General features: G+C 38.4%; 2 protein-coding genes across 2 annotated transcripts in view; one reads left to right on the top strand and one right to left on the bottom strand.

Moving 5' to 3' along the window:
* LOC143025984 (uncharacterized) overlaps nt 1-1,596 on the bottom strand; it is a 1,720-nt gene extending 124 nt beyond the window's left edge. The window contains exons 1-2 of the mRNA XM_076185968.1: nt 1,437-1,596; nt 323-756 (exon numbers count right to left, since the gene is read on the bottom strand). Of these exons, the coding sequence (XP_076042083.1) occupies nt 323-756; nt 1,437-1,596 (594 nt within the window). The remainder of the gene's footprint in view (nt 1-322; nt 757-1,436) is intronic.
* Nucleotides 1,597-1,845: 249 nt separating this feature from the next.
* LOC143026381 (regucalcin-like) overlaps nt 1,846-15,000 on the top strand; it is a 29,742-nt gene continuing 16,587 nt past the window's right edge. The window contains exons 1-3 of the mRNA XM_076186652.1: nt 1,846-2,134; nt 4,205-4,417; nt 9,430-9,530. Coding sequence (XP_076042767.1) covers nt 1,969-2,134; nt 4,205-4,417; nt 9,430-9,530 — 480 coding nt within the window. The 5' untranslated portion in view covers nt 1,846-1,968. The remainder of the gene's footprint in view (nt 2,135-4,204; nt 4,418-9,429; nt 9,531-15,000) is intronic.

The raw sequence follows: 15,000 nt of genomic DNA, 5'->3' as shown, positions 1-15,000 counted from the left end.
GACAACGTGAATTTTAAACAACAGAAAGTCAATAATTACCACACACTTAGTTCCAAAATGTTTTCTAAATTCCATTGGCATTGTTTTAGCAGGTGTATCCCTGGATGGCCAAAAAACTAAAGGTTTCATCCTGACGTACATCACATCAACAACATCAAACAAGATCCTGCATACAGTTGAGTGAGAAACAGCAAATTCATAAGATAAAAAGAAATCTGACACATTCAGTTTTAACTTCATTATTGTCATAATCAACACCTGAAATTTGCTCATAGTTTTTTTTTTTTTTTTTTTTTTTTTTTTTTACAAGAAGGAAGGGTACCAAATAAACAAAAAGTGTCCACAAAATCTGGAATGTGGGAAATCCTGTGTAATATAACACTTTCTCATCATTATCCTTAAATTCATCTTCATCATACTTTTGTGACCGAGCTTCAACTTTGGCTCGAAGCTCAATGTTTTCAGTTCTCAAATTCTGCAATTCCTCAATCATTGAAGACATCACATCTTCTGTCAGATCTGTCTGTGTTCCACTTCCTGGAGTAGTAGGTTGGACCTCTGTTGTATCCTTATCTTTATTAAGTAATAATAATGACTCGGCTGCTGCATAATAATTTTTCTTTTGAATTCTGTCTTCTCGTCGTTTAAACCTAAAGATCTTCGGAGAAGCAACTAGTGGTTTTGCCTTTGAACCAAGCATGTTTACTGAGGGTACCCAATCAGGACTGCCCCTTTGATACAATTCTGCCTTCTTCCCTGTAAAAATAAATAAATACAATAAAAAAAAAAATTCTAGACTAAATATGACATATTTTAATAGCACATCTTAATCGAGACTTTGTTGATGGACAGATAATGTGTAAAATGTAAAAGTTAGATTTTTCACTAATTGAAATTAGAAGAAATAAACAAAGTTATTATAATAGTTATTAATAATTGATTGATCAAAATGTATTATTATTTTTCATTTTTTTTTTTTTTTTTTACTGGACTTATTTTATTTTTAGATTAAAATGTCAAACTTACTCAAGTCTATGTACACTGTTAATGCAATATATTTGTTATTCCTTTGTGCTTCCTGATAAAATGTGGGTCAGGCATAATAAAAAAATAAATAAATAAATAAAATGGCCTAGAAAGATGAAACTGAAAAAATGTCAGATTTAAATATTAGCAGCAGCAGACATAAAGAACTAGATTTTAGTGTATCTACTGCCTAGGCCTAGTATCAAGGTTATATAATTATCTATATATAACCTTGGCTATTATCAATTGCCTGTCCTCCACTGTTGTTCAGATTCAGTGCCAGCTAGGCCTTACACCATATTTATTGCCCGGACATGTTTTAATTAATAGGCCATAGCCTGACCACATTTCAAACCTAATTTATAAGTTATGAACAAACCCGTTATAGAAATAGACCTGGGCCTACTTACCAGAAATAAAGTGAGCTGAACAGATTCTGATATTGTCCAAATTCTTTCCATCAAAGTTCTGCTGTAAGCTCGCCAACCATAAGCGTCGTCGATCTTCACAAAGCTTTTCCCATTCCAAACCTTGATCTTTAATAACTTTAGGGAGTCTGTAAAACTGCATTTCTTTCTCTCTATCTGGCCTATTATGGCATCCCACAACTCTACAGTAACTCACCATTGTTATTTAAATTTATCGCGAAAGACACAATGAATAAATGACAGGTGAGCACGTTAAACAGGTCAGGCAAGCAAGTTTTTTACACGCCAATGCCTCCAATATGGCCGGTTCCGGTTTGGTGACGTCACGTGAAAGGCCTCTATTCCCACCCTTCCTTTCCTACTTCTCCCTCTACTCCTCTCCCTCCATCTCTTCCTCCAGTGCAGCATTCGATAAATTGCAGCGCGCGTTTTGGTACGGGACCACACAGTCAATCACTCACGTTTCATTTCTTTGTTTGCCCTTGCACCCTTACTAGCTGTGTCGAACTACTCGATGTCCAAGTACGAGGTAGTGGTGGAGGCCGTGACTGGTCCCCTGCACCTTGGGGAGGGACCTCACTGGCATGACGTGGATCAAGCCCTCTACTTTGTGGACATCTTTGCCCAGAATGTACATCGTTATCATCCAGAGACCAAAACTTTCTCTACACTTCATATTGGTGAGTGTTTTTTCTCTTTCTCTTTCTCTTTTCCCTTTATACAGTATTTTGGTTTTGCAAAATGTTTTGCCAAAATCACAGTGCATACTTCATTGGGGAACACACCCATACCACACCAGTTACTCGTACATTTCTTAGAGTGTAGAAAGGCATCATATTTCATACGGAGGTACACCATCACACTCCACATTGCTGAAAAAAAAAAACGTTAACGACACTTGCTTTCCAAAACTGAATAGAAGTTAAAAAGAAATATGTGCAGCTGAATAATATCTTCTATTGCAAAGATGAAATCCTTAAAATGGACAAAATGTGTAAGTCCTATACGAGTACGAACGACGGTGTCTCCTTAAAGGTTAAAAAAAATCGCCTCTTGACTATCTTCTATGGACGTTTGTGGTGTATTTTGTACGTTTCGGATTATTACTTTATCTAATTGTCGTCGTTTTGAATGAAATGGTTTTTTTTTTATATAGTTTTTATTCGTGCATACAAACAGAGATTTATCTAACCTGAACAAGTCAACTGACATTAGCCAGAACAAATACATTGTGGAAAAGTGATTGAGATTGATTTGTGAATAAACAATTGAGAGGCTACCGTGGGGGGTAGATGCAGTGGCTACATTGTAGTTATTTTCAACAATGGGAGCATAAAGTACTTTTTTGGTGTCAAAATTCCATTAAGATATCAAAGTTCAATACTTTGTATTACAATATATGGCTGACTTAGATTTGCACCAAATTTTTCCCTTTTTATCTTGGAGTATCTTATACAACAATAATCATCGTTGCCTCGACTTTCGCTGACTGAAAACCCACAGCACCGTAATGGTTGGCAACGGTCATTAGACTATCCCTTAAATCTTTCTGGAACGAAACTTTGGACACGTTTGTGCTGTTTCAATATCCCAGCTTATTCTCGTAGCAGAAGAGGAGTAGTTGTCGTTTGGCAATTTTCCTTATGTGAAAAAGGTGGACGAGAAAAAATAACAGTAAGTACTATTACAAGTTATTTGGAAATTCGTTAACAAAAGTGAATAGTGAAAAAGATCTCGCCGTAATTGTCAGAAACGATCTCAAATCATCCAAGCAGTGTGTTTCAGCCTCTGAAAAAGTAGATAAGATTATAGGACTGATTGCGCGATCTTTTGACTTCAAAAGTCCATCACTCATTTGGAATATGCTGTTTCCGTATGGTCACCGAATCTCAAAGACATTGTCAGACTTGAAAAAGTACAACGGTGAGCCACAAAACTGATTCCAAATATCAAAAATAAATCATACGAAAATCAACTAAAACATATGAATCTGTTTTCCCTAAATAAGCGTAGACTCAGAGGTGACTTGATACAGGTCTTTATTATTCCAAAGGGAATTGACAACATAAAAAGTGACAAAATTTTCACACTGAATGAGAATCAGACAAGAAGCAATGGTCTCAAACTGTCCGGAAATAGATTCAGTATGGAAGTAGGTAGAAGCAACTTCGCCAACCGTGTAGTTAATGAATGGAATAAACTTCCTGTAGAGGCAGTGCAATGTAGTTCAGTTCGAAGCTTTAAGAATCATTTAGATGAACACGTAAGCAAGATGCTGTAATGATTATCATTTATTTTATATTATTTGTTTTTGTTTTGTTATCATTTGTCTGTTTGATTCTCATTTATCATTAGTTATATGTCAATTTATTATTATTTACTATTTACCTGTTTGTTTATTATTTAACTATACCTATGCATTTATTTATGTATTTTATTTGTTATTTACATTATAATAGTTTTTATTTATTCATCTATTATTATTATGATTTTTTTTCGCATCCGACCTAGATATGGACCAAAAGGTCTCCTGTCGGCATGCTCTGCCTTTGTAAAAATCCTTTGTAATCTTGAGCCAGGTCTGGAGAACAAGTGGCAACCCTCCATGAAGATGCATCTCGTGGTGGAGAGGCTATTGCTGGGTTTTTAAGACGGGCAACAGGTAGAGGATTCTCTACAAGAAGTGAAATAATAATGAGGTGCTGAACTCCAAAGCCACAGTCGTTTTCAATGTTGACTATGTGTTGCAGATGGTGGCCCAGTAACGCTTGTCGTTCCCCACGCCGAGAGGCCCAACACCTTTATTGTGAGCATCGGCCGCAGCTTGGCGACCGTCACTTGGCCCGACCCGACCAAAGATACTGTGGTCGAGGAGTTCAAGGTCATTGTCGAAGTGGATAACGACCTTCCTGATAATCGATTCAATGATGGGAAGTGCGACGCGCTGGGCAATTTATGGGCAGGTAAGTAAACAAAATTAAATTTATTATTCTCTATATTTTTATGTATGTGTAGATATAATTTTCTCCGTGTGTGTGTGTGTGTGTGTGTGTGTGTGTGTGTGTGTGTGTGTGTGTGTGTGTGTGTGTGTGTGTGTGTGTGTGTGTGTGTGTGTGTGTGTGTGTGTGTGTGTGTGTGTGTGTGTTTATCTAATTGTCACATGCAGGATAGGAGCTACATTCGTGGGTTATTTTCATCTCTTTCTCCAACTACCATAGTTTTGAATTCATGTACGGTTTTCTCTTGGGTTGGTGCATATGTATGGAAATCTGTTTCTTGTCATTCTGTAGACATATACTATTTCTCACCATGACTTTGAATCACATGCTGGACTTGTGAAGAATGACAGCTATTGCCATACCAGATGAGAGCTTGAGCTTATACATTGTTCGATCAAATGTACTTATACATATATATATATATATATATATATATATATATATATATATATATATATATATATATATATATATATATGAGACTTGTTAATGTGAAAAACAAAAAAACACTCGCAAAGCATTATAGCATATATTAGATTCCTTATGAATGACCTTGGATATTTTCAGATGCTTTACATGTCGAGGTGCCGCCCCAAGGCAAAGTTCTCAGTGGCGCAATCACCACTTCCCATCTCCACCATCCATTTCTGCCTATGGCCCGATTTGTACAACGTGATTATAGGATACCAGTTTACATAATAAAATATATATTTGCTGTGTGTGCCATATAATTAAGTGAAAATTAAAGAGTAAGTTTTTATCATAAATAATAATAAAAAAATCCTCAGACTACAATTATGGTAGTGTTAGTATTTTCTGAAATATTGCAGAAATGATAAGGGAAAATATTTCATATTTTGTAGAATCTAACGCAAAAATCGTCGATTACGATGATATAATCAGGGCTTCTTTTATCTCTTTTTTATTATCATTATTTTGTCAGCCTTGTACGCGGCAAGTCCAGGCTACAATTGCTCTACCACTCTCCATGCAAGGGCCCTGGGTGTTTTGCTGATGGGCTTGCCGGGGTGCACTCACGTCAAACATGAGACAAACCCGTGTGCGTTTCTCGCTGTGTACGTATTACTGCCAGTCAACAGTTGCCAGATGTCGCTAGCCATTTATAGAATCGTCCTGTTTTCAAAAAAGGATGTGTTTGTTGGATAATCATTTCACTTTGTGTTAAATTAATAATTAACAATTAGACTCTATAGGTAACGTTTATTCTAGTTCTAGTTAGGTATATAATTTCAAATATGATAATGATGCCATAAGATAGCGCTGTGCAGGAATTTGCAAATAGAAGTACGTGTATCTGCAAACATATAGTCACGTGCTGGGAGGTTGGTACGATGCATTGCATGTAGCTAGATAATGTAGGCCCTTGTGGACACTTAGTTGTAAGCCGAGGTATTTAATATATACTATAATAAGGAGCAATGTGCCTCTGTGTATACTTCTTTCTGTGTGTGGTTGTGTACGTAATGTCTGACAAATAAGATACGCCGGAAAAACGATCTTCTAGAAAAAGGGAAGATGAAAATAGTGTGATTCAAAACTTAAACATTAAAAAAGACTAGGTAATAAAATCCTTTTATGTCATTTGAGAGTGACTAGGATGCGCTTTTGGTTTAAAATATAACAATTGAAAATGTTATATCAAAAGTAATCGCCTAAGCAACGAAATAATAAATTTATTTCGAAAAAATGTGCATTTTGATTTATTAATAAATAGTTAAAGGAGATCGAAATCGAATAACTCGCAAATGAAATTACTGTAATAGCAAGCTATAAATGATGGAATTATTTGGAAGTTAAGAGAAATCAGAATCCCGTGATTTTCAGGGGCGTTTACACTAGTATTTCATAATCTTCCTAAATAATAAATAAAAATGTAACTGTATTCTAAAATAAAGGCAATTACCTAGAGAACATTTATTTGAATGCCTCATGCTAAATTGTTTTCATTAATTATTAGTTAGTATTTATTTGTGATTGATTTGAAATAAGTTAGGTATAGGAAATGAAACAGTAATATGGAAACATCAATGTATTTTAGCATTTGGTACATTTTTAATATGTTTAAGGCTAAATTCCTTTTCCTTTTTGTTATCTTGCCTTTCAGTAAGGCAGCTTTGCCTCTTGGTTGGCCAAACTGACGCCTAGCAATGGTCGTTGGCTGACGAGGAATTTTTGTCTTTGCCGCCTCCGATGCCTTAAAAATAGTGCAACCTGCAGTCAGAAGGAAAGTAGTAACCTGCGCAGGATTTCTGCAGGCTTTCAGCCTCTGTTCAAATACCGCAAAGGAGCTGAGCATGCAGGTGGTTTTAGTTCTTAGTTCTTAGTTCTTAGTTCTAGTTCTCTATTGATCATGCTTGTGAACTCATCAATGCTGGTGTCAATTGATTGATTTTCATTTGTTGTCTCTGCGGGGGTCTCGATAACGACAGCTACATCTTCCTCATCGTCACATGCAGCTGGTTCTTTATTACCATGAGATACTGCATTAACAGGTGTATCAGCAAATAAGCCATCTAAAAAATTCGATGTCGGCATCGGTTTGTCGCCGTATATCACCTTATACAAGACTTCTTTTTCAGCAACAGTGCAGGCGTATAGTTGTGGAAGGCGAACTGCGCTGTACTGCGACGCTGCTAATTGATGTTTGCAAACGCTACCTGTGTTTCCACAGAGGCAGCTGCACATGCCGATTGAGAGGTCCACATTGTAACAAATGCCCTCTTGTGAAGCTGACTTAACCGTATAAACTGTTCCTCCAGCATGAGTGACAGCGCACATTGGAATGGTGCTGGTGGAAGGTTCGCAAGAACTGTCCTTTTTGAGGAGGACATCTGACAACCGTAGACGAAGGTAATTGTTGTAAACGTCAGCCATTACCAACAGCAGCTGTGCACCGTTGTGTGCCTTGTTCCTGTACACAATTAGGAAATAATCATTACAATTATGAATTTGTTAATTACAAGAATTCCTATTATTAAAAATTTACATTAAAATTACGCTCAAATCTAAGGCTAAAGTAAGTGGGTTGCATACATCAAACATCTAAAATCAAGTATTTAACCCCTACCATACGGTGCCGCACACGTAGGCGTCATGAGGAGCAAGTGGATTCGCGACGCTACCATATCGGAGTCTTGATTATATTTATTATAGTCGCCCCTGTGTTTTTACATTCTCCCTAATCTGCTCTTAATCACATTCTCTGTGGTTTTCAAAATTCACGGGTGAAAGAGAGAACGATAGATATAAGCGGTGACTATATTTTATGATGCGAGTATTATTACGACACGTCGTACGGCTGGCAGCTAATGCTGCCCACGAGATTTAAGTCCCGTAGTGAAGTGGAGTTGCTGCAAATGACATATAAGGATTTTATTACCTAGTCTTTTTTAATGTTTAAGTTTTGAATCACACTATTTTCATCTTCCCTTTTTCTAGAAGATCGTTTTTCCGGCGTATCTTATTTGACAGACAACCACACAACCACACACAACCACACAACCACACAACCACACAACCACACACAGAAAGAAGTATACACAGAGGCACATTGCTCCTTATTATAGTATATATTAAATACCTCGGCTTACAACTAAGTGTCCACAAGGGCCTACATTATCTAGCTACATGCAATGCATCGTACCAACCTCCCAGCACGTGACTATATGTTTGCAGATACACGTACTTCTATTTGCAAATTCCTGCACAGCGCTATCTTATGGCATCATTATCATATTTGAAATTATATACCTAACTAGAACTAGAATAAACGTTACCTATAGAGTCTAATTGTTAATTATTAATTTAACACAAAGTGAAATGATTATCCAACAAACACATCCTTTTTTGAAAACAGGACGATTCTATAAATGGCTAGCGACATCTGGCAACTGTTGACTGGCAGTAATACGTACACAGCGAGAAACGCACACGGGTTTGTCTCATGTTTGACGTGAGTGCTGCCGGGGTCGGTCCTACGCGACGGCCGAATGTGGCTTGTTGCTAACACCCTTGAGGCAATACACTCTTATTGGTAGGCTTTCCTATCGCAAACTGTAATCCATTGAGAATCTCACCAGATGGATTTATTGCATTAGTAAGCTCCATAAATACACTAGAATGCAAACTAAGGAAACCACTGCCTGACAGTACTTTCTGATTACATATTTGTTATTCTTTCGAGGTGCTCAATACCTTATCAAACTGGTATGAGAGAATTCTACATTGAAAAACAACAGACTACTCTTGTTGGTTCTCGCAGTTTTATATTTTTTCTCTTGATGATCCACCTGTATGTTGTCATGTTAGGTTTGTAATTGCATGGTATGCACAACCCTACTGGGTTTCTAGAAAAGAGTCTGGCCATTTCCAGCAGTGGCGAGGTCTTTTTACCTTCCCTCATTGATATATACATATCATCTTGTACTGCATTTGTTTTTTTTCGAATCAAACAAAGAAGTACCTGTTGGATAATTCATTGTTCACGCCTATGTTCAGGGTGGCCAATTTTTTTTCTATCCTAGGGTTCTAGTACTACGAAAGGGCTTGTAAGAAAATGTATGTTATTGGCAGTTGTATACAAGTCTATCAGAAAGAAACCCCAAGTGAGGACGGAGCCTTTACTAGCACATTTCTCTTATCACTTGATAAAGCAGTAACAAGCGCAACGTCGTACTTATATAAGCTCCGTTCTTACATGGTATTTCTTTTGACTTGCAATGATGATGATTCAGTTTAACGTCGCGAACTCCCCCTATCAGGAGGCTAGGGCAGTGTCCCTTTCAGAGGACTTTGTACCATGAAATGAAAAGAACCATATCCTTGGTCCAACTCGCTGGGGGCAAAGTTCGAACTGCCGTCACCTCGACCTTCTTCGCAAGTAGCGACGCTCTAACCCGCTCGGTCAGCGATCACGAAGACAAACATGTAACAACTCATATATTCTATACTTTCAGGTACGATGGGGAAGACGGACATCCCGGACAACGTTCAACCAGAGCGGGGATCTCTCTTCAGATTAAACTCCTCTTGTAAGGCCACAACCGTCATTGACAAGGTGAGCTGACATATTTTCAGTAATGGATAATTACACTCCACGAATTCCCCCAGCAGAATATTTGTTTATTTAGATTTTCAGGAAAGATTATATTTCAATGGACAGTGTAGAATTCTCACTCCGTCAAACAGAGGTTTTTCCTGCCCTGAAGGGTATCCAGAGTTCGTCTTCATTTGACATAGGTGAGAATGCAGAGTTCAAGTACCAATGTTATTGCCCAGTACTGGAATTGTGGAGAACTTTTACCTCTCTCCTCAAACCAGTGCACAATGTTCAAAGGAGATGTACCTTCCTCTGCACAGGCAAAACAATAGCTTTCAAAGGCATGGTGTTGCAGAATGTACAAGGCAGCAGCTGTGATCTGGGGCGCTCTTCTCGTGAGCGTAACATGTGCTGATCGAAGGAAGGAGTATGATGTTCCTGGTGTTGCTACCTCTGCTTGTACTAGAGCTTGTGCCCAATCACTTCCTTGCAGCCAGTCACCTGCTGTTTTCAAAGTTGCCATTTCAATACGCAGCCCACCAAAAATCACAGCAAACTGATCTTCCCTATATTTCTGTGGCCACTTCCATTGTACTTGTTTTGCCAGAGTATGCAGTGGCCGGTCGAATGTCAGAACTGGAATCTGACCGAAATTGAGATGCTCCACTGCATTTCTGGCCATATCCATGGAGTGCCTTATCATTGCCATAGTGTGAATATTCTCATGGAACAGAGGCAGTAGACCAATCGGGGTGATGATCTGGGTGCTTGGCTCTTGGTGGCTTGCATGATATGCTGCCTATGAAAAAATCTTTCCATTTCTCCCCTTCTTCATCTTCAAGAGTACATCTCACATTCTCAAGCCATTTGTACTTCTTGCCAGTGTATTTCTCAGTGCCACCGCTCTTCAGTGAGATTAATGAAATCGATGGTACAGATGCTCCTTTAAGGGACTGTAGGGCGCGAAAACACGAAAAATTCTGGAAAATTAACGAATTTTAGGTAAACATTTCAAAGGATTCTCTATGATGGTGGTAACACTTTGGCCAAATATTACAGCTCAATTCCGTTTCTTTTCTTATATATAAAATAAAATAGATAATTTTTTGGCAACCTCTGGCAACCCCATTGCATGAAAAAACATTCTGTATATTGAAATAAAGTCAAAATTTTGATACCCAGTTCTGTTTTGTTTACTATAATTAATATGTATGGAGATATCTGGCAACTTGCCCAACACTAATCGTCAATCACCACAAGGATCTCAGTATCTCTTCAAAGCTAAAGGAGAAAGGATGTCGCCCTGTCGCGTATCTGTTAGCCTACCAGTCATGCATGCGATCGTATTATCTTTTTTTCTACCAACAGGTATTCAAAAGATTCTCTATGATGGCTGTAACACTTCGACCAAATATTACAGCTCAATTCCGTTTCTGTTCTTATATATAAAAATAGATAAATTATTGGCGACATCTGGCAACCCCATTGCATGAAAAAACATTCTGTATATTGAAATAAAGTCAAATTTTCGATAGCCAGTTCAGTTTTGTTTAAAGTTTTAAACGGAAACGTAAAAAAATAGACAATGTCACGAGTGAGTACGCGGCCGGAGGATTTTAAATGCCGGTGCGCTCCTTTAAACTTTAAATGCCTCTCCTGAAAAGTTTATGTTTTTTATATTTAATTAGCCATATCTCTGTTTCTTTTTGTCCGATTTCATTCATTCTTTCGAATTTGTAAAGAGAAAGAGTAATTCTTTAATTTTATTAGAAAAAACAAACAAAGGAAACTGTAACTTAATTTTTTTGTTTAATTTATCATAGCAGATTTTCACTGAAGTTTCTACTATTCCAAAAAAAAAAAAAAAAATAAAAATAAAAAAAATAAAAGAGAGTAGGAAAAAATCTAACTTAATGAAGTTGTTCCCAAGACTCTAATCTTTCATTTCCTACATAGTAGGCTGATTACCTATGCCTATGGATACTTCAATGATTACAGATACTATCATAAAAAAAAAAAAATTAACTACACGTAATATATACATGTTACTAAAACAATTTAGTATGCAATAATACTCTTTTCGATAGAGTAAGTATACATAAGTTCACCAAAGAAATTGAACAACTTTTATGACACGTTCACCTATAAGCACTTCCCACAGTCCCTTAACATCAAATACAACTGATTGTACTTCTGTGTAGAAGTTTAGCAGATGATCAACATTCTTCCTACTTCCATCACCCCGTATGATGACAGTGCTACGGTCTACACCACGGCCTTCGCAACTTGGATGTTACAGCAACGATATTCCAGTTCTGTGAAAGGAATACTTGGCTGTGGTGACACTGGGGTTATAATCGATGTTGTCAACAGCCACAGTTGTGTACAGCTGGCCGCGCATTGTTGGAGGGCAAATAATTATTTGCCCTCCAACAATGTGGAAGCGTTGACACACACAATTGCCCATGGCTGCTGGCAGTCGTAGGGCACGCTCACAGAAGATACTGAGCCCCAGGTTCAATATTCGTTCCACCAGTTCCTTCTTGCGAGTTTGTACATGTAGTAACATGCCAATGTAGATGAGAAGAGGAGTTTCTTATGTGGTGCTATGCCTGATGGATGACCGTTCTTGGAATTTTGTAGATGAGGCTTCGGATGGGGTTTCTTGCAGTTTTCGTTTGTGCTTAACCTCATAGAACTTCGAGAGCTGTGCAATGGATAGTGTACTTGGTGATGTTGATGTGCAGCTTTGATACTTGATGCTGAGTCCTTCGAGCACCATGTCGATAAGAGCCAGCAATAAATTTGGCACTGAGTTCTCATGTTATCTCGTTTTGAATGAACCATCAAACATTGTCCCATCTACAAACACGTGGCGGCCAACAATCTGTGCAGCATGTGTCAGATGCATAGCATCACTGTTACTGTGCCAGTCACAAGTTTTGCCTAGTGCTGCTCCAACGTACCTCATCAAATGCTAGCAGAACATCACCTCCCTTGGTGTATGGCTGCATGTCTGGAATCTAAGCCAGTAGCCGCTCCTTTAACCTTGTTGTGTTTACTCTTTTGTCATGAACAACCCCTAGTTGTTAAAGTCTTGAACTGTAGAGGTTTGCGAGATTTATAAGCTTGAATACTGGTGCAGTACCTGTCTCCAGCCTGGTTTATTCAATGTACATGACAAGTTCAGTAAAGGCAAGTCCAGTTAGTTCACGTTCATGGTCTGTGGCTTGCTCTGTATGTCCCTTGACTTTCCTAACATGATTGTACAAGGATGTCAAGCATTTGGTATGGTATTTGGCTTCCAGCGCAACCATGTCACCCATCCTTAGCCTAGCTAACAGCTCTTTGTCTCTAACCAGTGCTGCACATCTGGAAAGTTGATGCTTCATGAAGGCTGTCTGTGCTCAGCTCTCCACAGAAGAAGCAAGTCTCTTTTGAAGACTTTTATTGAAGAGTGTGATCTCGTACGTTTGACTGATACAGTGTCCTTGACAGGAGAGGTAGGCTTGGCTCTCTTCTCTGCCCTTCGAAAAAGCATAGTCTTGTAGTGGAGCATACACCTTTGGTGACACTTGGACTCATGAGCAACCATAGCAGCCTCAAGGTCTTGTCCTTCATCAGTGCTGTCCAAATGTACATGTCTGGGTAGTTTTTCAAGTTCATTGAACCTCACCAAAATTTGTGCCAGTGTTGTGTAGCCCTTTCCTACATCACGTCGTTTTGACTATGCTGGGCAAGTTAGAGATTCTGTTGTCTCTTCCTAGCATAAAACGCACTGGTCTCAATTAGTCTCAGAGTGCTCTGCTTTGGTGTGCTTGCCACACAGGGACCAACAAGTTGAAATTGCTTTGACATGACTATTGCTCATGTGTGGCTCGGCATGAAGTAAATTCACTGCTGTCTTAGTGCACCACCATCACTCTAGTTTCACTACCATCCCCACCACTTGGATGACCAACACATTCTGCAGAGACAAACACAAATACCACCATTAATAAACGAAGTATGCAGCATTTTCAGTTATATATTATTATTATTATTATTATTATTATTATTATTATTATTATTATTATTATTATTATTATTATTATTATTATTATTATTATTATTATTATTATTATTATTATTATTATTATTATTATTATTATTATTATTATTATTATTATTATCATTATTATTATTTTCTCGTTTAAGCAGTTCACTCTAAGTACCTCCCTACCTTCTGCCCTTTTCCTCTTTCTTCACCTATTCTCCACTCTCAATTTACCTTCCACCAGAAAATGATCTGATATTCCCCCACTCTCTCCCTTTAGAACATGTACATCCCTAACTCTTTCTACCATACTCCTGGTCACCACTATATAGTCCATTAACGCTCTATCTGCCACCCTTCCATCCATCACCCTCTCCCATGTGTAATTATGCTTGACTTTCTTCCTAAACACTGTATTTGCTATCATCAACTCTCTTTCAAGACATCTCCATCATCGATTCTCCACTACGATTTTTACCTGGAACTCCATACTTCCCAATCATTCCGTCTATTGGTTCATTTCCTACCCTAGCATTAAGGTCTCCCAATACAACTACATTGACATTTCTCCCTAATCCCTCTATGCACTCATTTATATCTATCCAAAAAGCCTCCCTTTCCTCTACACTCTTCTCACTACCAGGTCCATACGTACTTACAAAAACCCACATCTCCCTTCCCAGCTTCACCTTCATCCACATCAACATTGATGAAACCTCCTTCCACTCCACTACCCGCTTATTTATCTCTTCACTTACTAGTATAGCCACCCCTTCTCTCTCTCGTCCCCTCTTCACTCCTGAGTACCTCCTAGCTACACTCCCAAACTCACAGTTGCCCTTTCCTTTCATTTTAGTTTCACTCAAAGCCAGTACATCCATCTTTCTTCTCTCAAACATACTGCCTATCTCTTCCCTTTTACTCTCATCTGTACCACATCCACGCACATTAAAAGACCCAAACCTTAGGGTACTGATTGGAAAACTCCCAGACCCTCTTATGCCTTTACTTCTTTTTTTAGGAATGTGGCCTTTTGGGGCTACAGGTAGTAGGACTCCTAATCCCATCCACTGTCCCGTTTTTTGTCGCCTTTTACGATTCAAGTGGAAAGACTTGGTGGTACCATTCTCTTCCCCCACCACAGGGTCGGCGAAAAAAGGAAATGAATATTCAGAGAAATGGTACAAGACAGTAACAAGGGGTTGGGGGACAGCATAACGGAGGGATAGTCGTAGTATAAAAGTGTCATAATTTCTCTATGAACAGAGTTTTCCTCTATCACAGACAAAATTATGTGTGGCTCTGGTCCGTAGGGGCGCCCCATATAGACCCTAAAGTATCAACTGCATGCTACTTTGCCACAATAACATGCAGCCAATACCCCAGACGGAGAATGAGTATAAGAAGAAACTGAAAGAGGAGTGGAAGAGAGTGAAGGATAGAGTAGAACTA

This window comes from Oratosquilla oratoria, chromosome 6 (genome assembly GCF_046742065.1).
Source record: "Oratosquilla oratoria isolate Oo_2021 chromosome 6, ASM4674206v1, whole genome shotgun sequence".
Classification (NCBI taxonomy): Eukaryota; Metazoa; Arthropoda; class Malacostraca; order Stomatopoda; family Squillidae; genus Oratosquilla; species Oratosquilla oratoria.
The sequence above is the reverse complement of the archived record's forward strand: the minus strand, read 5'-3'. Positions and strand labels throughout refer to the sequence as shown.